General features: G+C 40.2%; 3 protein-coding genes across 4 annotated transcripts; 1 reads left to right on the plus strand and 2 right to left on the minus strand.

The window, feature by feature from the left end:
* Positions 1-221: 221 nt before the first annotated feature.
* On the plus strand, positions 222-18,901 carry LOC139204814 (carboxypeptidase Q-like). The gene is made up of 10 exons (XM_070834821.1): positions 222-342; positions 501-710; positions 852-968; positions 1,059-1,266; positions 1,358-1,565; positions 4,756-4,867; positions 5,545-5,636; positions 6,111-6,206; positions 7,064-7,169; positions 18,499-18,901. The coding sequence occupies exons 1-10, from the start codon at positions 222-224 to the stop codon at positions 18,657-18,659; spliced, it is 1,431 nt and encodes a 476-aa protein (XP_070690922.1). The 3' UTR covers positions 18,660-18,901.
* Positions 8,255-15,110, minus strand: LOC139205526 (uncharacterized). Of its 2 annotated transcripts, XM_070835772.1 has the most exons (4): positions 14,778-15,110; positions 12,225-12,542; positions 9,427-9,559; positions 8,255-9,335 (listed from the first exon to the last, which is right to left on the minus strand). In XM_070835772.1, exons 1-4 carry the CDS (start codon positions 15,051-15,053, stop codon positions 9,136-9,138), a joined length of 927 nt encoding a protein of 308 aa, XP_070691873.1. In that variant the 5' UTR covers positions 15,054-15,110; the 3' UTR covers positions 8,255-9,135. The 2 variants fall into 2 exon arrangements, with proteins under 2 accessions (XP_070691873.1, XP_070691874.1); XM_070835773.1 differs by lacking the exon at positions 12,225-12,542.
* Positions 18,902-20,188: 1,287 nt separating the features above from the next.
* On the minus strand, positions 20,189-23,232 carry dscc1 (DNA replication and sister chromatid cohesion 1). The gene is made up of 9 exons (XM_070835842.1): positions 22,942-23,232; positions 22,306-22,474; positions 22,053-22,187; positions 21,771-21,861; positions 21,504-21,642; positions 21,290-21,342; positions 21,030-21,184; positions 20,613-20,761; positions 20,189-20,454 (listed from the first exon to the last, which is right to left on the minus strand). Exons 1-9 carry the CDS (start codon positions 23,109-23,111, stop codon positions 20,343-20,345), a joined length of 1,173 nt encoding a protein of 390 aa, XP_070691943.1. The 5' UTR covers positions 23,112-23,232; the 3' UTR covers positions 20,189-20,342.
* Between the last annotated feature and the right edge of the window lie 264 nt (positions 23,233-23,496).

Below are 23,496 nucleotides of genomic sequence, written 5' to 3' on the forward strand. Positions count from 1 at the left end.
ACCTTGTAAAATCTCATAATTTGGAGCCATCTATGTGGGATTATACAGCAATACGTTTTTGGTTCTTTAGCATTTAGAATGAATTAGTTATGCTGATTTGTCTTGTTTTACTCTATCTGCTTCTATCTAGTATAATTGATACTAGTTACAGGTTAATTAAGTAGCTATTAATCCATGCTACTGTCAGATTTGTAATCATACTCTTGTTTTTCTGTACACAGATGGCTCAGAAAGATGGACTGCCCTTCCTCCTCTTCATGTTTCTCTCCATGCTACTGTCTCAGAGTGACTGTGGCCCCATCGCTGGTCCAGTGGATGCATCTGATACCACTGCACAGAAAGGTAACCCAAAACCTTTCTATCATCAGACATATAGTAAAGGACAGAGTTTGGTCTGTTGGAATTCTTGGCTGAAATCCTCTTTGAAAGGTTAAATGATCAAGATCTGGGTGTAAAAGCTGACTTTCTTTTTGTGTGTTTCTGTGTCACCCCAATTTAAGGCATAGTTGAAGAGGTAGCAAACTATCGTGATGTGGCCAACAAGATTATTGACCTGGCCGTATACGGGGCTGCACAGAACCGCTCTTACAGACGACTGTCCAAGTTTACCGACACCATAGGGAACCGTGTCAGCGGTTCACACAACCTGGAAATGGCTATTGATTACATGTTCAATGCTACAAAAGAGGATGGGTTTGATGTACATCTAGGTGAGTGTGCCATATTATCTGTCTCACTTCATGCATGATGTTGGTTGTGTGAAATGAGGATAAATTGCAGACATAAGATTCACACATTAATGGATCAGCAAATCTTGCCTTCTGCTAAATGTAACACGTTTATTTCTCCAGAGCCGGTCAAAATCCCTCACTGGGTGAGAGGAAAGGAGAGTGCAGAAATGATTCTGCCCAGGGCCAAAAATCTTGCAATGTTGGGACTGGGTAGCAGTGTAGGGACACCACCTGAAGGTAAAGACCATACTGAACAAAATCGTTTTAATGCCTATGATCTGCCACACACCTCCCTTTAACTCCTCACTGTCTCACTCTTATCTCTAGGTATCGAGGCACAGGTATTGGTGGTTAAATCTTTTGAGGAACTGAAGCAAAGAGGCAAAGAGGCCGAAGGGAAGATTGTGGTCTTTAACCAGCCATTTGTCAACTACGATGAGACGGTGGCTTACCGCAGTAAAGGTGCCTCTGAGGCAGCCAAACTGGGAGCCGTGGCCACACTCATTCGATCTATTACACCATTCTCTATTAATAGGTAACTGTCTGTCTGCCTGTCTGTCTGTCTGCCTGTCTGTCTGTCAGGTGTAAGGATTATTGTGTTTCTGTCTTTGTCTTTCCCTCTCTAGTCCCCACACAGGTTGGCAGGACTACGAGGTTGGAGTGAAGCACATCCCTACAGCCTGTATCACCATAGAGGATGCTGAGCTGATGTGGCGGATGGCACAGAGGGGGCAAGTGATTGTGGTGAGACTGAAAATGGAAGCCAAGACTCTGCCGGATGCTGACTCCTTCAACACGGTGGTTGAGATTAAAGGCTGGCAATACCCCGACCAGGTAGAGCTCACACTCCCGTCACACCTGTCATGCTTGTTTATCTGGTCATACCACCATATCTCTCTCTCTCTCTCTCTCTCTTCTAGTCTTTTAGTGTTGGGGCAAAAGGAGGGCTATATTTCTATGGACATGTCATAGTTGTGTAACTGTAACAGCATTCAACTTTCTTTTCTGGATGTGTTTTTTGGGGGAAAAAAACTTCTTTTAAAGTTCCCAAGAAATGTCTCTGCACTGGTCTCCAATTTTTATGAATCCCCATATTATAATCATATGAGACCTCACTGCATTTTTTTTTCCAATTGGAGAGTCAATACAACTCAACCAGTATTACAGACCTGCTGAAATTAACCAATCCTTTTATGGTTTAAGCGATTTGTGAACACATCATATTAATGTAAACACAGAATAATGATTTAAATCTACTTGGGATGGATTTTTCTCTACTGCAATACTGGAACCTGCAGTCTTTCTTAATATTTGTTTTCAATTCTCAGACTTTGTAATGTATGATTAGTATGCTGTGGATGAACCGTTGAGGGATCCAATGGGGATAGACAGTGCTGCGTAACAGGGACATTGACCCATACATAGATAAAAAGATATGAAAAAAACAGATGTGGGTTCACAGATCATTCTCAGTATTTGTTTTTCATTCCCAGACCATACTGTGTATGAAACTTTTGGCCCAATGGGTGTTGTAACAGTGCTGCATAACAGGGGCACTGGCCTGCAAATAGGATAAAATAAATGTATTCAGTTGTGTACAAGTTGTGTCATTCACCCCTGACAGGTTTTACTGTCTGCTCAACATTGTCATGTCTGGATAAAAGTGAATTAGAAGCAGGGTAGACAATTCCCATTCACAGTTTCCCAGTTGGCTTGAACTAGCATGTCTCAGGGTGTGTGAGTGAAACAGAACTGCAGCATATTCAGGAAAAGGGGGGAGAGGCTGTTGGACATGACTAAAGTGAATTAACATTTTCCATTTCTATGTATGACCCAGTTAAAGCTTGTGTGAAATTCCCACGTCACCAGTGAATCATGGTGTGTACTGTATATAGGTGAAGGTTGCCTGAAGCATGGCTGTTTTTATTGTTGTTAGGGAAGTGTGTATATAGCATTTGGAACAAGGTATGGTGATGGTGAAGTTGGCAATTTCTCAGGAGTGTGACTTGATTTGATATGTGTAAGCCTTTATTCCCTCACCGCCTGTTGAGCCAGCAAGTACAAGAATTGCAAAACATCCCATCCTAACATTACGGTCCAAGACGGCCACACGCAAGATTCCTGACTTTGATTGAGAGAACACACACTTAATATGTAGTGTATTATGTCCAGTATATTTCAGCAGTTCCCGATGTGTGCAATCAAAGTGAACTCTGTTCTTCTTTACAAACAGCAGCATCTCTGGTTTAATTTGTGAAAAAAAAAAAAGTGGAGCTACCTAAAAATGAGTCAGAAGACTTGGATTACAGGAACATTTCTGATATAATCTGTTACTATTCTGATCTAGGAACCAACATTTGGTCGCTCATTATAGAAACGGGAAATGAAACACATGACATGGTTGAAATCATTTCTGGCTCTGTGACTTTGTGCTCCAGCTGGCAGTAGCGGCAATTGTGGTTGGAGTGTGTGTGTGTGTGTGTGTGTGTGTGTGTGTGTGTGTGTGTGTGTGTGCATATGCGTGCGCGTGTGTTTGCACGTGCATGTTCATAGAAAGATGTACGTTTGAGGTTAAGTGAGTAATTTCCACAGTTTAGCCTTTCAGATGTAGTCAGAGTCATCTGAGTTGCGAGGATCTTTTCCACCTACTCAGCTTCTACATCTTCCATCTTTTTGCCATGGGATTTTTAACTTTTTAAAACTAAAATGTCACAATGTGTAGGCTGAGTACTGATCATAAATGTCAGTGTCTCTTAGTTAAGAAAGTATTAGTTCATTATTCCTATCTCAACTACATGTCACTGAACCACACCAAATATAATTTCATGGTTTTTTATGTTGATGTCTCATGATTCAACCTTTGTTAAGTGCATCATGTTTAGTTGTCTCCACTGTCAACACATTGTAAAACACCGCCATAAACAGACTGAGAGCAGAACCAGTCAGGTAGCTGTACTCTTCAAGGGTAAGAGGGACAGGGTATCAATGTAAAGTCAACAGGGACAGAAGGATCTTTTTGAGGTTAAACAACGTAAGAATTACAATACAACAGAATAATAATCCATGTTGGGTTTTTGTCTTACACACAATAACCACGTCTGTGTGTCTCTGTACTAAATGTGTATGTATGTTTTATATTCCCAGCTGACGTATTCCTACATCATGCTAGAAGCATTTAAGTGAATGGACCACATGTTTACACAAATGTTAATATTGTTATAATCAGTTCTATAGATAGAATATTTATAGAAAGGTATACTTTATAACAACACTAAGCAGCCATGCTAGAGGCTCTTTGAGCCTGTACTTAGACACGGATAGTGCTTTGACATACATATTAACGTCAGCATACATGCTCACAATGACGATACTAACATACATATATTAGCACAAAACGCAAAGTACCAACCTGCTGAGGCTGATGGGAATATAATTTTTTCTATCTTAGTTTTTGAATAAAAACAATGGAGAGATCACAAAAGTTATTGCAATTAATACTGAGGGAAAATCGATATCTGTAGCAAAATTCATGGCGATCCATCCAAAACCTGACTGACTGACATCCTGAACCGTGCCACTGGCATAACTAAAAACAAATATTAGCGTTTCTGTTGTACAAGGTCATTGTCCATATTGGGCCCAGGTTACAGCATGTTTTGCAAACCTGGAAGGTCAGGAGCATCCCACCCCTTCAAATTCCTGGAAATGGGGAAATCACTCTGAACTGTGTGTATTTGTCTTTGCTTTTCTGTCCTTAAAGACCCCATGTCTGTCCTTGCTGATAAAAAGCTTATTTTACAAGAAATGATGATTCAAATTTGAAGCGTGTGTGTGTGTGTGTGTGTGTGTGTGCAGACAGGACATAGATCAGGGAGTGTTATCTGGTCCTACAGTCTTGCACCTTTCTGCTTCAGATCAGACAAATAGCCAAGTTGCTATGGATGCACACCTCGCTAAACTGTCCCACTACACACTCTGTCTGTTGTTTGTATGTTTACATCTCTGTATCTGTCCAATCCTCTAGGTCGTCTTACTGAGCGGTCATCTGGACAGTTGGGATGTGGGCGAAGGTGCCATGGATGACGGAGGTGGAGCCATGATTTCCTGGGAGGTCCTGTCACTCATCAGGGACTTAGGTAATACGGAGACAATTAGACAGTATAAACACACACACATCTACAGTGCATGGTGTCGCACACAACCTCTATAGAACCTTTATAGAAATCATACTGTATAAATGCAACAAAAAAGTAAGTCGACAGCTAAGCAAACTTAGACTAAACTTATTTAGCTTTGTGTCCTACAGTATACTTTTTAAACTCTAGTGGAATAATTTACAGAAGCAAAATATAGTGAAGCTTCCTGGATGAGGGAGCAAAACTAAATGTTCTATATTTTTGCTTCAATAAACTTTAAAGGCCTGTTAGTGAACACAAAAAGACAGGATAGAGTATCCAGTTCCAAACTTAAGGACAAGTTACAAAACAATTCCTCGGACTGTAAACAGTAATTTCCTCTAACTGTTTGAGGAGGAACAAGAACACACATAATTAAGAAACAGACTCGGATGTACAGTTCAGTATTCTTATAGACAAAAGAATGCATGTGAATATAGTGGGACAGGCTCATTCAAGCAAAAGCACAAGATCAAGTGCTCGAATGTTTTGTAGTTAGAGTGAATGTGAGTTTGTTTTCATCAGTGTGCCAGTGCCATCTGGTAGTTGTGTCATTTGTTAACTGGAGCTTTTACCTCTCTTTTACCTCTCTCTCAGTCTTGCTTTGTGTGTTCATTTGAGTCTTTATCTGTTCATAGGTCTACGTCCAAGGAGGACCCTGCGAACAGTGTTCTGGACAGCTGAAGAGCCGGGTGGAATCGGAGGGCAGCAGTACTTCGATCAACACAAGGTGCTGTCTACTGGCGCTGCAGTATCTCACAGGAAACACACTGTAAAATCAGTAAAGCAAATACTACCCCGGTTATTAAGAAAAGGGAAGGGTCAGAGCACATTGTGAGAGTGGAAGTATAGACTGTAGAAGTGTACTTCCAGAGAAGTGGAGAGGCCTTGGCTAGCTACCAGATTTCTCTCTGTGCAAAGGATTTTTACAGCAATCTTCCTTCTTTAGTGCTTTGGCTGCCTACCAGGCTTTGGCCCATAATAAACTACATTCTCAAAAACAGAGATACAGATTTAGTGCATTTCAGTACCAAAACATATTTCACCAATAACTGCCCAGTGGACTGTACAGGTCTTACGTTTGATGTATTATTAGAATTTAAATTGCCTCATTTAGTTAAGGCTCTCCCTTGAGCTCTTTTGGTCTTTCACCTCCTCTGTCTGATCTATCTCGTTCCCCTCTCTAATTCCTCTCCCCACACAGGTGAACTTATCCAACTTTAACATGGTCATGGAGTCTGATTTGGGCACATTCACCCCAGTGGCTCTGCAGTTTACTGGAACTCCTGCTGCACGAAAGGTAAGACTTGTAACACCACACTGTCACACAATTATCAGTATTTATTCAGGCTTAAAATTCAGAGTTCTGCAAAGGTTGGAGTACCCAGTTTAGTTTATAGGTTTTTTTTTTTTCTGTCTACCCTACTTCCTTCAGACCATTGCTCCTTAGATTGGGCATTTTTAACTGCTCAACATTCAATTCCATTTAACCTCAGAGTAGTCTCTTGAGCATTTGAGTTGCAGGAGGGAAGTAGCCTCTTCCTCTTTCTACAGTAATAAACTCAGAGAACCAATGCTTAATGGGATAGTTTGGATATTTTGAATTTAGGAGAACTTATCCATAGTCAGCTTATTCAGCATGGACGCCAAGCAATGTCGGCTACCGCTGTGGACAGGGGCAGCATAAAAACATGTGTACAGCCACGAGACTCCATTGACAAAAACACTGATTTTACCTTGCAGACCACAGATCCAAACTAATCTGTATGTTAGTTGATCTAGACAGCGGTAGACCTCCAATACCCGTGTTGGCTGGGGTAAAATGTTTTTGTTAATGGAGTCTTTGAAGAGAGCAAAGAGAGAGAGGGAAGGCCTGAGTGAAGCAGTAAAAATACTTGAATTGATTTTGAGTTTTTAAGTGACAAAATAAGTTTCTGCTGGCCCATCCACAGCAGTACATTGCTTTGCATCCATGTTAGTAATCTGGCCTGCTTATGGTCTGATGTCTGAATTACAATGACCAAATATTATAAAAATCAGACAATGCATCTTGAAATTACAATAATTTAAATAATGTTGAACCATGTTTGAAAGGTGCTGGTCTGTAATAGACTGTGTGATGAGCTGAGGGGCACTTAGCTGTGTCTGTATCAACAGGTGATGCAAGAGGTGGTCAAACTGTTGGCTCCCATTAATGCGACCACACTGGAGACACACGGAGAAGGGACGGACATCTCACCATTCATCAATGCAGGGGTACCAGGTCAGTTGGATCAAAATGCTTACATGTCTGTCTGCAACTAGCACCACATCTTCATGATAGTATGTGTATAATAGCAATAGTAGCAATATGAACACAGTTGAAAATTCACATTATAACAACTTAAGGAAATGTTTCAACATTGTTTTAACACAATTTCATGGGTGTCATAAAAACAGAAACAATAGCAAATAACTCATCCTAATTTCTGTGGTAATGGCTTCAATAGTTTTTTTTTCTGAAAGTGCTGTGTACAAAGAACCACATCCTCATTGATGAACTGTGAACGTGGTATAACCAGAATATACCAGAGTATAGGGAAGTGGGGGCACATCTTCAGTTCAGTGACATTTCTTAAAAACTGGAATTGAAACTTTTAAACAAAACTATTTAACATATGAATGGGAAGAACCAGACCGCCAACTTGTTCTGATCAAATATGCAGAGATTTTTTTTGAGAGATACACATTGTCAGTAGGCCTATAAACACAAAATCTAATGATAGAATAAAGAATAAAGTAGAAATGACAGAATAAAATCAAAAGAATAAAATTGTGTTATTAGAATACACAAAACTGGACCAGAGTATTTGTTTTGTTCCTTTAAAAAAGAAAAAAAAACATAACTTTGTTCATAGGTGGATGGATTTTCCAACTCATTTAGTAGTTGAGGCTTCACAAAGGCCGCTGACTGTTAATTCTTACAGTTTTTATATGGACCGGCTACAACCACGAGGCTGCAATTCTAATTTACAGATGCCTTCCCACTTCGTTGTCATCCCAACATTCTTGCCAGCCACATTTTTTGCATAAGACCTTTAATCCAAGTCTTAAGCAGAGCTGTGCATAGTGGAAGCCGCATGTCTGATTTCACTGAGTGCATTTCTCATAAATAAGATTTGAAACGAGATGTTTCAGTGCGAGATGTTTCGAAAATGGGTGGACCCTTTAAGTTTTCAATCAGTCGTAAGTAAGCAAACTTATTGCAGAACAATATGATTTTAAGTAAACTCACAATTCTCTGTTTACAAGTAAGGTCAATTAAACATATATTCCTTCTTTGGACTGTGGGTACACAGTACGTCTGCTAACACCAAATAAGACTGAAACAGCACACGATCAGTTTAGTAGAATTTTGTTTTATTACAACACATCTGCTGAACCTGTGTATGCATTTTATATTTTCCGTATAAAAAAAAAAGACAAAGAAAGTCACATCTGTACATAGCTGGTTCAATAATGAAACCCACATAATAGGAATCGGCTTTACAAAAGGCTGCCGACAGTTTAATCGGTCAACAGTGAAATTGCGATTTTCATTGCAGTCAACATTGTGGCACATCTTCACACAAAAGCTGCTTTAAAATCTGTCTGTACATTTCTTTTCACTTTAAGTCTGCATTTCTTACACATGTACATTTTATGACATGAAATACTGTAAATGAACCAACTAGATGCTGTAGTCACTTCTGGTGCTGAAACTGAACCCAATTGTCAAATATTTACTCCACCATTTGTCACATGAAGGATTGCACTGGTGTTTTCACCTGTTGAATTTAAATTACTATCCTGTTTAGTGATAATGGCGAGAAACTGTACCAAACCATAGCAGTTTGTTTCCATCTTTGTGGCTTTGATAGAGAGCAAATGGGCTCCACATCTTCACCAACTCCATCTAGTTTTAGAAGTGACATCACAATGTACTCAGAAAGACATTGTAGCATAACTTTCAGAAGAGAAACTGAAAAATGACCAAAAAAAAAAAAAACACATTTGCAGCTTCAGCCAGGCAGAAGTACCAGTTCAGCTGGATGTACATTATTGTTGAGACAATCACCTGGCGTAAATGATTTAGTGCGGTGGCACTTCAGCACTTCTTCACTAATCTGTCGCTCACCAAACTCTCTCCATGAGGAGAGTCTCTGAGAAGATAAAATAAGACACGGCTGCTAACCGACACGTCCTCACAGTCATGTCGAGTCTTCTGGTTCATGAACCACCATAGACAAGCTGCATTCTGATGGGCCTTCCTCCTCCTCTGTGAGGCTGAGCCGAGGTCTCTTGGATGGTCTCTTTACTATCGTTGGTTGTAGGAACAGTAACGGACTGTCCAAGGGGAAGGTGAGGGTGCAGACTCCACAGTCTCTGCTGGGCACTTTCACCTGGGTACCTTCAATGCACAGACAAAGAAATTAGTAATTTTGTCAGTACTGAAGTAAAACTTGCGTTTCATATAGGACTTAAAATGTAAGGCTACAAACCTGTGCTTCTGAAGTGATTCTGCAGAGTTTTCATGGACAGCTGTGTGCTGACTGATTTTCTCTCTGGGGGGTCAGTCTGGGAGGCTACGTGTCTCACAGCAGGAAAAACTCGACAACCGCTCGCGCCGGTGCCCTAAACAGCAACACAGGGAACAGAAACACTTAATGCATCCGTCATCACAATTATCATTTAAAACGACAAATTACAAGCCCAAAAAAACTGTACAAGTTGTGGCATCTGTTAAGTTAATACTATACTAAAGGAAATGGTAAAAACAGATGCTATTACAAAGTCAACTTTATAGAAATAAGCAATAGATGTTATGGTATTCTTTGTGACAATGATGAGAGTGGCGAGAGTGATGCTATGGTAAAAAAGGAAGTTAAGATAAGTGGGGTAAGAAGACAGTTTTGTTCCGTTTTTTTGTTAAATAGTTGTTGCATTAAAAAAAATCTTTTCAAACAAGTGCCTTAAAAACCGGGCCACTGTACGTTTTAATGAACATTACTGAAACAGAAGTAAATGGCGCATTTGTTGGGGACTATTTTCAGTGGTGGACTTAATGCGCTAATGACTTTTTACAGGAGCAGGAGGGATCAACTCAAAATAAATTACACTGCCCATGTTCATCATAATGAAGGAACTGGTGTGTTTCTAGTAGTTTATGTGGTTTGTTGACAATAACTTAGAAGGAGCACCCTGCGATAAAAGACATTATTATAATTATTATATACATTATATTATATATTATTAAAAACATTATGTTGTGAATATGGTAGATTGTGAGGCTGCCAAACAATGTTGCTTTAAACTACAGCAGACACAACACTTTAAGGGAAGCATAGTTTAAGGAAGTGTCAGATTCAGAGAATTCTTCTCTTTTAAACTTTGGGTGACATGAGAACCACAAACAACGATCAGTTTCTACAAGCCACATGACTGTAACCGCCTAAACCCTATTCTCTAAATATAATACAAAGACAAATTCTAATTCACTTATTTCTTAAATAGAGAATTCTGTTCTAGGGGAAAACCTGAGATCTTGAGCATGGATTTTAAAAATTTCTGTTTGTGAATAAAAAAAACTTGCATAGAATAATGAAATTATTCAGATATTCAAGAGCGCCATCATCTGGATTATCATGGCAACAGATAACATCTTTAAAAAAGGTCCCATATTATGCTCATTTTCAGGGTCAGACTTGTATTTAGGGGGCCTTACTAGAATAGGTTTACATGGCTTAATGTTCAAAAAAATGCCTTCTTTCTTATACTGGACTGTATACTGGTTCAGCCGTTTTCAGCCTCTCTCAGAAACACTCCATTTTAGCTCCTGTCTCTTTAAGGGCCCCCTCCCGAAAAGCCCAGTCTGCTCTCATTGGTCAGTTCCCACAAAAAAATTAAGGGAACACTTAATCATCACAGTACAACATCAAGTCAAATAAAACTTCAGGGATATCAATCTGTCCAGTTAGGAAGCATGAACGATCAATTTCACCTGTTTGGGTGCAAATGAAAGTGACAGCAGGTGGACTGTAGAGGCAACAGCAAGACAACCCCCAAAAAGGGAATGGTTTTGCATCTGGTTTCTTTCCTTATCCTTCCTGACTGATTCTTCTCTAGTTTTTGCTAGTGTGCTTGTCACTACTGGTAGCATGAGGCGGTACCTGCAGCACATTCAGGTTGCACAGGTAGTCCAGCTCCTCCTGGATGGCACATCCATACGTGCCGTTGCTCCTTTGAGCAAAGAGGAAAAGGAGGAGCACTGCCTTCCAGAGCCTTCCAAAATGACCTCCGGCGAGTGGCTGGTGTGCATATTTCCGACCAAACTGTCAGAAACAGACTCCGTGGTGAACGTTATGCTGCCTGTAACAACATCCAGCGTGAGCGGTGTGGCAGTGGCTCAGTGATGGTCTGGAGAGCCATATCCTTAGAGGGTCACACAGACCTCCATGTGGTAGCCAACGGTACCCTGACTGCTGTTAGGTACAGGGATGAAATCCTCAGAGCCATTGTCAGACCTTACGCTGTTGCAGTGGGGGCCAAACACAGTCCCATTATGAGTTGCTGTGATGAAATTCACACAAGTTGAATCAGCCTGTGATTTAAAATGATTACTTTGATTTTCAGAGTGATTTTGAATCCAACCCTAAGTTGGTTGGTGATTTTGGTTTCCATTGACCGTTGTTACATCATTTTGTTCGCAACGAATTACACAATGTACAGTAAATATTCGGAACTTGAATATTTAGTTAATCGAGATCCGATGTGTGATTTAAGTGTTCCCTTAATTTTTCTGAGCAGTGTATATGTGGATCGGCATGTTGTTTAGCATCAGCTTGACTTCAGACTCACTGTCCAGCGGTCCACTGAAAATACGGCTTTATGAGCTGAGAAGTTTAACTGTTGGTTGCAGCAGTACATTTGCATAATGTTACAACAGCAACACACACACAAACACACACACTCATACCGGCGAGCATAATGAGTAAAACAGGCCTCTGTATAACAGCCAAGCTACTGCTAGCTCACAGCTAGTGCTGTAATGTGACACTCCACAAAAGGAAACTTGAAAGCAGTGACCGGCATCCACCCTACTACTCTCGTTATTTTGAGTTAGTTGGCTTAACATTCACACAGTTTCTCTTGACTGTCTCAATATTACAACATTAAACGCCAAGTCCAAGATTGCTTGAGCCTGTGCAACACACGCTAGCAAAATTGGCCGTGCAAAATGCTACCGCCAAGTTCAATAGATTAACCTACAAAATAAAGAGTAAAACAGCATAAAACTTACAGCTTCAAAGTCCAAGGTCAGGCAACGAACAGTCGGTATACATCCATCCTTGAGCCTCAGTTTTGTTGCTAGTCCTGCCTTGTATTGGCCACCATTCAGAAAACAATCTGAGGTGAAATGGTTCGCGCAAACATACAACAGTTTTCCCATCCTTGTGGGCACATTTCCATCAAAAATAAAGTTAATCCACTGGGTCTTGACTTCCTCAGACGATGGGAGAATGTGAAGACTGTTGTGAGGGTTTTTGCAGCTAACAACAGCACAATTTGCGTGTTTTCCTCGTACCTTCGACATCTTCTTCTCATTACCGGCAACCACCTGACGTCAGGAGGGGAGCAAAATCTACATGAAGCGTTTTTGCTGACATTTATTCAAAGATTTTGCAAAAATAAAATGCTAGTGGATGTTTTTTTCTCATATTTTTGGGGATCTCTAGAGGAGATCACATATTTATGTTAAAAATACATTAATAAGTGCATTTTGCACAATATGGGACCTTTAAGATAAAAATAGAGAAGATAAAAACAGGAGAGTAGTTCTCACCTTTTCTCGTTGAAATTTAAATAAAATATTATTAAAAAGAAACAGGATTCTTAGACTTCTACACAATCAGACTTCTCAGACCTGAGAGCTACATCAACTTCTTCTATACCATCTATGGCTGTGTTCAGAATGGCATACTAATGTACCAATCAAACCAATAAGATGTCAAATTGTGTATTTAGTGTGTTTCAAAAGCATAGAATGTGGATTTTGTGAGACATGCCCTAATTTAAACTGTGTTAGCAAGAATTTCTGAGTCTGCGCAATTAGCTCACTGCACATACTCAACTGCCACAAAATTCACCGTGTCTCTTCAAACTGTCCAATGGCAGACTGCGAGGGATATGATTCTAGCACCACAGTGTGGCTGGTTGGATAAAATATTTAGGAATGATAGTGAGTAAATGTGACTCAGGACGTTAAACTCATTCATATAATGTACTGTAGAAAACATATTTAACCCTAATTCATTTAATAATAATACTAGAGGATACTACACTGAGATGAAGAGGTAACGTTGATTAGCATATCTTAGAAACAAATTTCATTCAACGGTAGCTTGGAGAAGTAATGTCGTCATCTATGCAGTAATGTCACTCAGAGAAGATGTACTGCTTGAGTATACAACAGTCTGCTATGCAACTGGTTTAACATTTAATCGAACCACACTCCTATCTGCAAGTACATTTTAGTGGTAATGGTAATTAAAAATAACCACAATAACATTCTTACCCGAAGACAATGTATTTCAAGATATCTAGAGCTTTGATTGTACTAGTAGTTTAAAGATTTAAAGACAGCCAGATTGCATATATATTGCAGGTATCCATAGTTCCACTCATCCTAGTCAAAAAAGAACAGTTCAGATATCCACTGTGACAATTCAATTTTTAGGAATAGTTTTGCCACTATTGTCACTCATGTGCACTGTTGGTGTAATTTCAGATATCCACAACATAATTTTAATATCACTAACGATGGCAGATATCTGCAATAGAATTCTTAGCAGTAAAAACTCCCATTTCAAATATCTACAGTTCAGTTGTTAGTAGTCATAACTTAAGTGAGCTATTTTGTCAGGTATTATTACATTTTTGGGTAACCAGAATTGCATTCTTACTGGTGAAATACATTTGTGGATATCTGCAATGGCATTGTTTCTAGTAAAAAAAAAAATTAACAGTAGATATGTGAAAGTGCATTTTTACAAGCTGTACTGCCACTTGTGCATATCCATAATGACATTTATACTGGCCACAATGTATTCTGGATATTAAAATGGATTACATGATGGATATCTGGAATGGTTCCTCATTTCGGATTATCTGAACACAAAACTAGTAACAACTGGATTGTTGAGACCTTAAATAGGAGATTAATAGTGAGAATTCTATCGCAGATGCCAGAACGTCCATTCTAAATGACGTAATAGATTTTTGAAACCGAAAGCCCAATACACAACAATAGCAAACGTGACGTCATTGGTCTTTAGAGTAATGACGTCGTGGAACTCTGAAACGTTCTATTTGACGTGGAAGAATTGATATCTGATATCAGTTTAGATCCAAACTCGCTATTAAATGCTAAAACAATGTGTAGTAATGATTTATTACACGTAGATGATGTATGTTGTCCATAATGCCTGGTCAATACGTTAGTATGCGATTCCAATCACAGCCTATGAGTCCAACAGGCTAACGTGCAAAATAAACAGTAAAACTGCATCAAACATGGCAAACCCTGCAGCTTCCAGGTCTGAGGTCGGGTCACAGACAGCCGGTATCGATCTATAATCGATCTATACCTGAGCTCGTACATTTATCGACCCCCGTCAGTGTCAGTGCATGTTAGTGTTTTCTAGCTCTGGGTAAAGCTGCGAGTTACTTTTAGCTAACAGCTAACTTTTGTTAACAAAAGTAGTAGCGACATGTTTGGGTCAGCAAACGTTTTAACTTCCAACTGCGCTGCATCCTTAATGACACATATACATTATATTACTGGTTTACTCACTGGTCGTGGGTCTGAGGCCGGGCCCAGCAGTGTGGGGACTGCGGTGTCCCGGATCAGTAGCTTCTTTGCAAAACCTGCGTTGAATTGTGCCTGATTGATGAAACAGTCAGAGCTGAAATGAGCCGAACATACACCCAACTTCGGACTAAAATCCTGTGGTATTTTGGAAAAAATGAACATTAGCCACTGGTCTCTAATGTTTCTGTCCTTGGGAAGGTTGTGCAGTGATATATTGGTTTCATGACATCCACCTATTATGCAGCGTCTCTTCGACATTGTCTTTCCAGTAGCTTGCTAGCTCAGACGGACTGCTTGCTGTTGCGTTGTTAATAAAGTTTTGGGTGTTTTTTTTTTTGTTTTTTTAAATCAGGACGGTGGGTCGTGTGCAGCGCATGAATGGATCATATGGATAAATCCCGGCTGTGACATATGACCACATACTGTATATGAAGCTCTTAATAAAAACACAACAGGTCCCCGTTTAACTACAGAACTAAATAACAGCGGGTTTGCGTTAAATCCTCATTCCTACATGAAAAACAATGCGGACAATGAAACCTACCAAGTCGCAGTTTCCACCTTTCTTTCCCCCTCCTACCCATTAGTGACATTTATCCTCCTCGATTGTGCAAATAAATGTGATTTTAAGCGGATATGGTTGAAAATAAAGACATATTTCTGACTGATTCGTGCACGGCTGTATTGTTAGCCCATGTGCAAATCACTGTTAGCTCCCTAAATAACTTTTGCACTGAATCTGTGGGTCGGATCATCAATACAAGACAAATATTTCGTCGATATCATCTTACTCACAGTTTGTGCGTCTGACTCCTCAACACGGCCCTTTACAGACGGCACAGCACCGCCTTTAAGCAACAGCCTGACCGCAAACCCGGCTGCATACTGGGCCCTGTTGAGGAAGCAGTCCTCCGTGAAGAAACAAAAACACTGGCGGGTTGATGCTCTTGGCCCGAAAACACAAACGGTCTCCACAGTTGTCTGGTGCTCCCTGCTTCCGGCAAGCCAAATAATTGTATCTTTCCCTCACACCTGAAAAAGCACCTTTTGTGAGTCATAATTACTAAAAAACAAACAAAAAAAAAAAAAACTAACAGACCAAAGGCTGAGCTTCAGTTTGGTTGAGTTTATTCTTCAGCTGAAGAATGTATAAATATCATTCACCATCCACACCATGAAGAGACCATAGAAAACAAACCCTTCTTTTGCGTCAGTGGGCCCCTTAATATCAACACCAGACTGAAGCATAGAGTTGAAACATCGACAGCACATATATTAATGATCAGAAGTACTAATCTATCTATCTATCTATCTATCTATCTATCTATCTATCTATCTATCTATCTATCTATCTATCTATCTACATTACCACCATGACTACCAATAAAGAAAAGCACTTCAGGTCCACTCTACAGCACCACTGTTTACCTCTGTAATACTTGTCCGTGCACACATGTATAGTCTGGTCCAGCTTTGTGATGGCGGACTGGGGCTCAGCCTTTTCTCAGCCCTGGACGTCTGTGATGGAGAAAGATCCCAGAGGCTTTCATTCGCTTCTTCGCTAGAATCGGCTTGTTTCTCCTCTTCCTTCCATTTTCTAAGAAAACGGCAAATCCCGCTCGATTTTTGAGAGTAGGCTGGTGCACTTCTGACAGGTCCGTAGCCTATAGATTTTTTAGGGCTTCTAGTCAAAGTCAACCCAAGACAACGAGCCGATCAAACACAGTTTTGGCCTCTGCTGCTTTCTCGAATATTTTAGCAGAGTGACAAAAAACGCCTCGTATTTTCACATTTTTGCCGCAAAAACGGCGACACTCGTTCACAGACATATCGATGCTAACCACCACAGCTCACCCCTACCATAGACACATGCACTATGTGCGTATAACGACCCATAACAGGTCTACACGCTGTGGTTTGTTTACGTTTTTTCCGTCGCACAGTGCTACGTCATGCGTTTCTGTGCTCCGATTGGCTGAATGTCGCAACCACATGGGGTCAAACACGGAAGTGGCCTGGCGATGTCAGGCGACTTCTGCCCATGTTGTGGACCAAATTGCTGTCTCACAATGTAGGTTGGTAGAGACCCACGTCGAGCAGGTGGGGTCCGCTCAGAGCAAACATTAGGAGAAGGCGACAGGGTAATCTGAGCAGCATTAACCACAGTGGCTTGTAAATCAAGGGCTACACTTCCTGTGTGTTAGAAACTCACACTCACCTGTGTCACCACTTTGGCGCGTGTAGGGACAGCATCAGGATTGAGGAGAAGCTGCTTTTTGAATCCCATTTCCACCTCTGCATAGTTGGAGAAGCAGTCGCGTGTAAAGTGGAGATTACAGACGTAAACAGAAGCGGAGGGTATGTCGACCCGCCCCAAAGCGTGCAGCCAGCGGTGCGCCATCTCTCTGTTGGATGGCAAAGAGTGCAAACCCTCCGTGCTTTTGCACTCTGGATAAGCGCATTTTCTACCCATGCTTGACAGCTGACTTTAGGACCGCCTTCAGGGAATAGCTAGCAAAGCTAAAAACAAACCAACTTCTTTCTTGCGACTAATTGGCGGCTGGCAAACTTCTTATTTTTGCTTTACTGCCACCTACTGTACTGGGGTGTGGAGTGGTGGATGGGCAATAAAAAACAAAAACCTTATCATATCATGTGTTCCTCATCAGCAGGTTGAATTTGCTAGTCAGTTTGCTCAGTAGCGGCTTAGATTTCATCTGTAACACTTAAAGGACATCTCCATGTAGGCTTAAAGTTTGGAAAGGAAGTTAATACCATTGCAATAGTAGTTAGTGTCCACTTACTAGCTTTTTTAACATCTCTGTTGTCCTTTACAAATGTATAAGCAAGAACTAAAGTAAAAAAAAAAAAACAAGAAAAAAGCTAAATTTAAATACATTTGAGCAGTGAAATTGGAAAAATGATTGCTAACCTCACTAGATTGTATATAGACTACTTTATTTCCAGAAGAAGGCAGAGAACCACCATTGCCGTGAACACTTTGGATCAGCTGATTGATAGCTTGATAAAGAGACTGTACTGTACATATACCATCTTAAATAAGTAAATTTTATGTTTTTCTTACAAACTGAAGCTCCCAGTACATAAGTACATGCCAGAGGTTAAGTAATAAAAAAGGCAATATTTAAATAATGACAGTTTCTTAATACACCACTAGCCCTCTTAAAGTCAACACCAGATTGAACCATAGAGCTGAAACATCAACAACCCTAACCCTAACCCTACATGAATGATCAGAAACAGTATATATCTGCTTGCATAACGTATGCCCATTCCTATGCACATGTCTACAAATTGATCTGAGTGTGTGTGGTCTCACTACTAATGCAGCTTGAAATAAAAAAGTTACCAAATGAGAAGTGACATTTATTTTAGACTAGTAACAGGTTTTCTTCCTTCACTCCTCAATTTCTCAGTCTCTAGTGGTTTTGGTTGTTTCCCACATGCTAGTGCAGCACACAGCTACAGCTTTGATGAGGTACTGTTGAGAGAAATTTTACCAGCGCTTGTATCAGGGAGAACCATGGTCTCCTTCCACAGAAACATACTAGAGGGTTGAGGGTTGAGCAATAACGATGCTGCTTTTATGATATAAAGTTTAATGTCCAGTTGACTCCTTAACATGTAACGTTTAGTGGAACTGTTTTCATTTTAACTGCCATTTTCTCCATCTCTCATCCAGCTGCTAGCCTCCACGTGGAAGACAGTCGGTACTTTTGGTTCCACCACACTGAAGGGGATACCATGACCGTTCAGAACCCTCATGAAATGAACCTCTGCTCAGCACTGTGGGCCGTGGTCGCCTATGTGGTGGCGGACCTAGAGAGCATGCTGCCCAGATAACCAGCTAGCACACAGGAACCAGTTAACGTGAGGACAGGATGATCACTGTGAAATATTCACCTGTAAGGGAGAGAGCGAATGTTTCTTTTAATGCTGACAAACCAAACAAGCAACAACAATGTGCTCATTAATAAGGAAATGTGTTAAAAATTTTTGGAGATGTTCCTAATTTTAAAAGTATTGATGTATTATTCTGCTTAAGTGTGGGCATTTACAGGATGTTCTGTAAAAATTCACTCAAAAAAATCACTGCTGTATTGTAATATAATCAATAAAAAAAGTATTAATCATTGCTTTACACTGTCACTCCCATCTGCTCTTCTGCTGTAATACTTGTTGTTACTTGCTGATCATGTAGTTTCTGTGACAGAAAAAAGGGGGAGATGAGAGAAGATGATGACAAATGAGACATCTGAGACATCTAGTCCACAGAAAGGAGAAAGAGAGGAATCAAGAAGCAGGAGGTGACGTGATAAGAGAAGGGAAGAGTCCAAAAAAGAGATTATACAGAGGAGGAGAGGAAGTAAAGAGAATCCATCATTTTGTGGGCGCCATGCACGCCAAAACAAAACAGACATAAAACACACACACACACACACACACACACTTACAGCTGGGATTTCTGCACCCCATGGACTGATAAGTCAGCTTTCCTGAGAGGTGATGTCAGGCTTAGTCAGCCAGCCAGTGCGGATAAAGTCATATGGGAAACACAAATGATGTGTGTGTAGGAGTGTGTCTGTGTTGAAACTTTTAGCTTGTGTCTACTGATGCTCTTCCTTATGTCCCAGAAACACTGATTCACACACAGACAGTTGTGATAGTGGAGAAACACAGTCTGTGGATGTTTAACACTCACTGAGTCACACTTGAGCACCTCTGATGTGATCTACAAAAAACACATGCATGCTTTAACATTAGACAGACATCTGTCTGACGGACTGTTTGAAATTAGGCTTAAACTCTATTAAAGTGAGGCCAGGTTTCTCTCTCTTGATCTCATGTATGAGATTTTAGATTTACCAAATGTTGCATCAGAAACTTTTAACAAAAGTTGTGAACACTGGGATCCAGTCTGCAGAAATCTAATGGTTTTCAACATGAGGGCATTAAGCAGGTAATGAATCGAAACAACCTCTTTTGTCATTTATTTGTGCGATACTGCGAATGATCTCTTGTACTTACATTACAAATAAGCTGGATGTCAGAAGAACTGAATTTATAAGCATAGGCCACCACCTTGTGGAGAACCTGCACAGCGTCGCATGAGTTCCTGTTGTCCATGTTTCCATTCTAGTGTTGAAAATGAAAAAGGTGCTAATTTGTTCAACTCAGCTTTATTAAGGACAATAGGAAACTGAGAAAACCACCTATTTGATAATATTATGAAAACTTTATTACCAACACGAAGCATTTTTTACAGACAAAGCTGAAATAACAAAGTTGAATGGTTGCATTGAATTTTTTGAGTGACAAAAAACTTTTAAAACATTTGAATTTTACATGGTTATTTAATCATACACTTTACTGATAAATGATCTTAAATACCTAGAATGCTAATAAGGCATTTTCAAGGACACATTATGAGTAAAATGATTATGAGAACTGCAAAAGTCACGCTGGGAATTAAACATAACCACATTCATTTTTAAATGTACTTTCATTACATGACAGTGGTCATGATCATGTAGCCACAGGTCTTCTAGAGTTGAAGACCTTGATCCCATTTTGCATCGAAGATCGAGCATATTTGGTCAGGAGGGCTCCGGTGGTCTGTTTCTCTCCACACAGGTCCCTGAACGAGGAGAGTAAAGAGGAAGAATTACACATGATAATCTATTAGCTAACATAAATGACATATGTGATATCTATCTGCACTAATGTTAACATGACAAATACATGTACCTTTATTTCAGGATAGTTATAATAATTTCCTAAATGGTTGACACCTACTGTATGTACGGCGTGATGTCCTCTTCTGTCCATTTCTCTCGGAGTGTGAAGAGGTGGTTGAAGCGCTCCAGCGTGTCCTCTGGGAGGTCCTCCACCCGCAGCAGACAGATGGTTTCTGGATGGGAGGTGCGGTCCACCAGGGCGACGCTCTGGAAGATTTACAATGCAGTCAATACTGCGGTATCCAGTCTCTCAGGAGAAGTCAGTAGTAACATATCTTTAAAGATGAAGTCTGAGAGGCAGATTATCACAATGATCTTGGGGCTGCCTGTTTTTTCTTGCCACACTTAAGTGAACGTATTTGACCTTTATAAGGAATGATTTATTTTATAACCAGAGACAGTATGAGGCTGCATTTTTTTTGAAAGGATGAAAAAACAGATGTGAGAAAAAACTCAGTATATCAGGCGACCTAACCTTTAGCTGGTCCAGTCTTGTGCTCATGCCCTCTGGGACGCTCTGCTGCCAGACTTCCTGAAACTCACTCAGGTTGAACTTGACAGCGTTCTGCAGCAGCAGCAACGCCAGGCCCCGACATACTTTGTCCTCATGTAGTGCATAAAAAACTTCGCCTGTATCAAGGAAGGAGAATACAGAGGTGTTAGTACTGTGTATTTTCAGATTGAACAGAAATTCAAGGTCTGTCATTTGAGTCTTGATAGATTGTTTATGTTTACCATTCTCAGTATAGCGTTTCCCATAGCAGTTCAGACAGTGCTCGATCATCTCTCTGTGAAAGAGAGAAGTTATTGAAACATGGCTGAGTATTAGATTTATCTGGCCTTACAATAGATGTTCATAAAGTCAGTGAAACCTTGTTAATTATGTTATCTAAGTCTCAACACCACTAAAAGTGAACTCTAGTTTAAGCCATGTCCATATTTTGCTTACTTGGGTTCCAGTGGAGCTAACTCCTCCAGACTGGTTTGAAGGGGAACCTTGTTAAAGGACCACGACTCAGAATCTACCAGCTGAGTCACATGACCGAGCAGCTTCATCTCGTAGTCAAAGTCCAGCACACACCAGAAGCCTGGAAGACAGAAGATGCTCTCTCTAAACATGCGGTAGTCATTTTTTACCTTTTTGTTGCTTCTCAGCAAAAGCAACTTTGACAATTACTATACATGAAGTTCTTATTTTAATAATATCACAGTTTACCATCTATCTGACAGGCATGGATGATCTCTAAGTGGTTCTTTATTTCTTCTTCACTGGCCTGGATCCTCTCCAACAGATCCTGCATTGTGTACTGGTAACAGAAGAACACAGGAAACTGCTTGTCAACAGCTCCAATAACATCTAAATGAGGGTGACACCTAACGTGGAAACACCCAAAATGTAACAGTCCCGTTGGTCAGCTATACTCATATTTATGGTTTATACAGACACGGTCCTACCGGATTTTATGATAAATCACTTCACTGTGGAACACATATCTACCCTGTTTTCTGTATTCTCCTCCTGGCCTCCTAAAGCAGGCCCTTCATAAGGATTCTCCATTAAAATCTTCTTCAGTTTCTTCAGTTTAGGACGCTGTTTCCTCACTTCCCAGTAGCTGTTACAAAATCCCCAGATCTACAATGGAAGGAGGATATTGTTAGTGTCTGTGGATCACGAATGCAGTTAACTGTTAAATGTGTGTATGTACCCAGTGGGCTGAGCCTGTGTGTGTGTGTGTGTGTCATTTCTGTACCTGAGTGTGCACCACGTGAGAGCTCTCCTGGCTGTTAGTTAGCTCGTCTGGTGTTCTGCATCCAGGTACAAACAGCAGCAGGTTGGATGTGTCGGCGATTTTTAAATCATAGGTCTTGTCATCACTACAGAGAACCACACGCTCATCCTTATCCCCTCGAATCACAAGACTGTAAAAACAGAAAAATTATTATAATTAATCGGTGACATTGTCGTATGTTTATATCCATTGCGATCACGCATCTTGTGCCACTACACTGCAGGTCAGTTTTAATTATTTTCACCCAAACTAATCCATGTTAAAGAAGAGAGGGGAGACGTTTGTTTACACATTATGTGCTCTTGAATGAGAGTCTATAAGTTTTTAAATGGATTAGTCAACCTACACAAAATTTTGACAGTTTATTCATTTAAGTTAGGTAAATTAAATAACCTGTGGGTTTTAGACTGATGTCAGATAAAACAAGCATTTTGAATGAATTGATATTTGGGCAACTTCTGTAGAATATTTTTTACATTTAGATATTAAACTTTCAATGTAAAGTAAACCATTAATATGTGGATTAATGATGCTGTTACCATCTTGTAGGTGCGTTTCACCAGATCAGACTCAATAAGGACACTATTAACTCCTCACCTTTGCCCAGCTTCTATGTGTTTGCACAGTGTGTCATCCAGCTCCATCAGGCAGTAGTCTGCAGAAGAAACATTTTCCCCAAAAGACAGACAGTGAATTGTTTTCTGTAGATCCTCCTCTTTCAGCTTGGCGACCTCCAGAGTGGCCTGAACCTCCTCTAAAGTTCTCATTTTCGGTCAAACAGCGGATTAGATCGATAGTATTTCGATAAATAAACCCCTTTTAGGCTCACGAAACAGGCTGACACAAACTATGCTCTATCTAACGCATAAATCCAAATAAAAACTAAGGCTTCTCTGGGTAATTATGCGGTGCCTGTCAAATTTCCCCGCTCTCTTTCTGTCCTCGGAAGGAAGTGCGGTGACTACGTCAGGTGCGACGTCAAAATAGGGCCGAGTAGAAACTATTATTCGATAGATAAATGAAATAAATGCTAAAATAATTATTCTTGAGCCTTTACTCAAACGTGCCTTTACACATTCTCGTTAAGATCTACTAATATTCAAGATTGGTGTAGTCCTGAAGTAGAATATCTAGCGTTAAATACAGATAAAC

Source organism: Pempheris klunzingeri, chromosome 8 (assembly GCF_042242105.1).
Source record: "Pempheris klunzingeri isolate RE-2024b chromosome 8, fPemKlu1.hap1, whole genome shotgun sequence".
NCBI lineage: Eukaryota > Metazoa > Chordata > Actinopteri > Acropomatiformes > Pempheridae > Pempheris > Pempheris klunzingeri.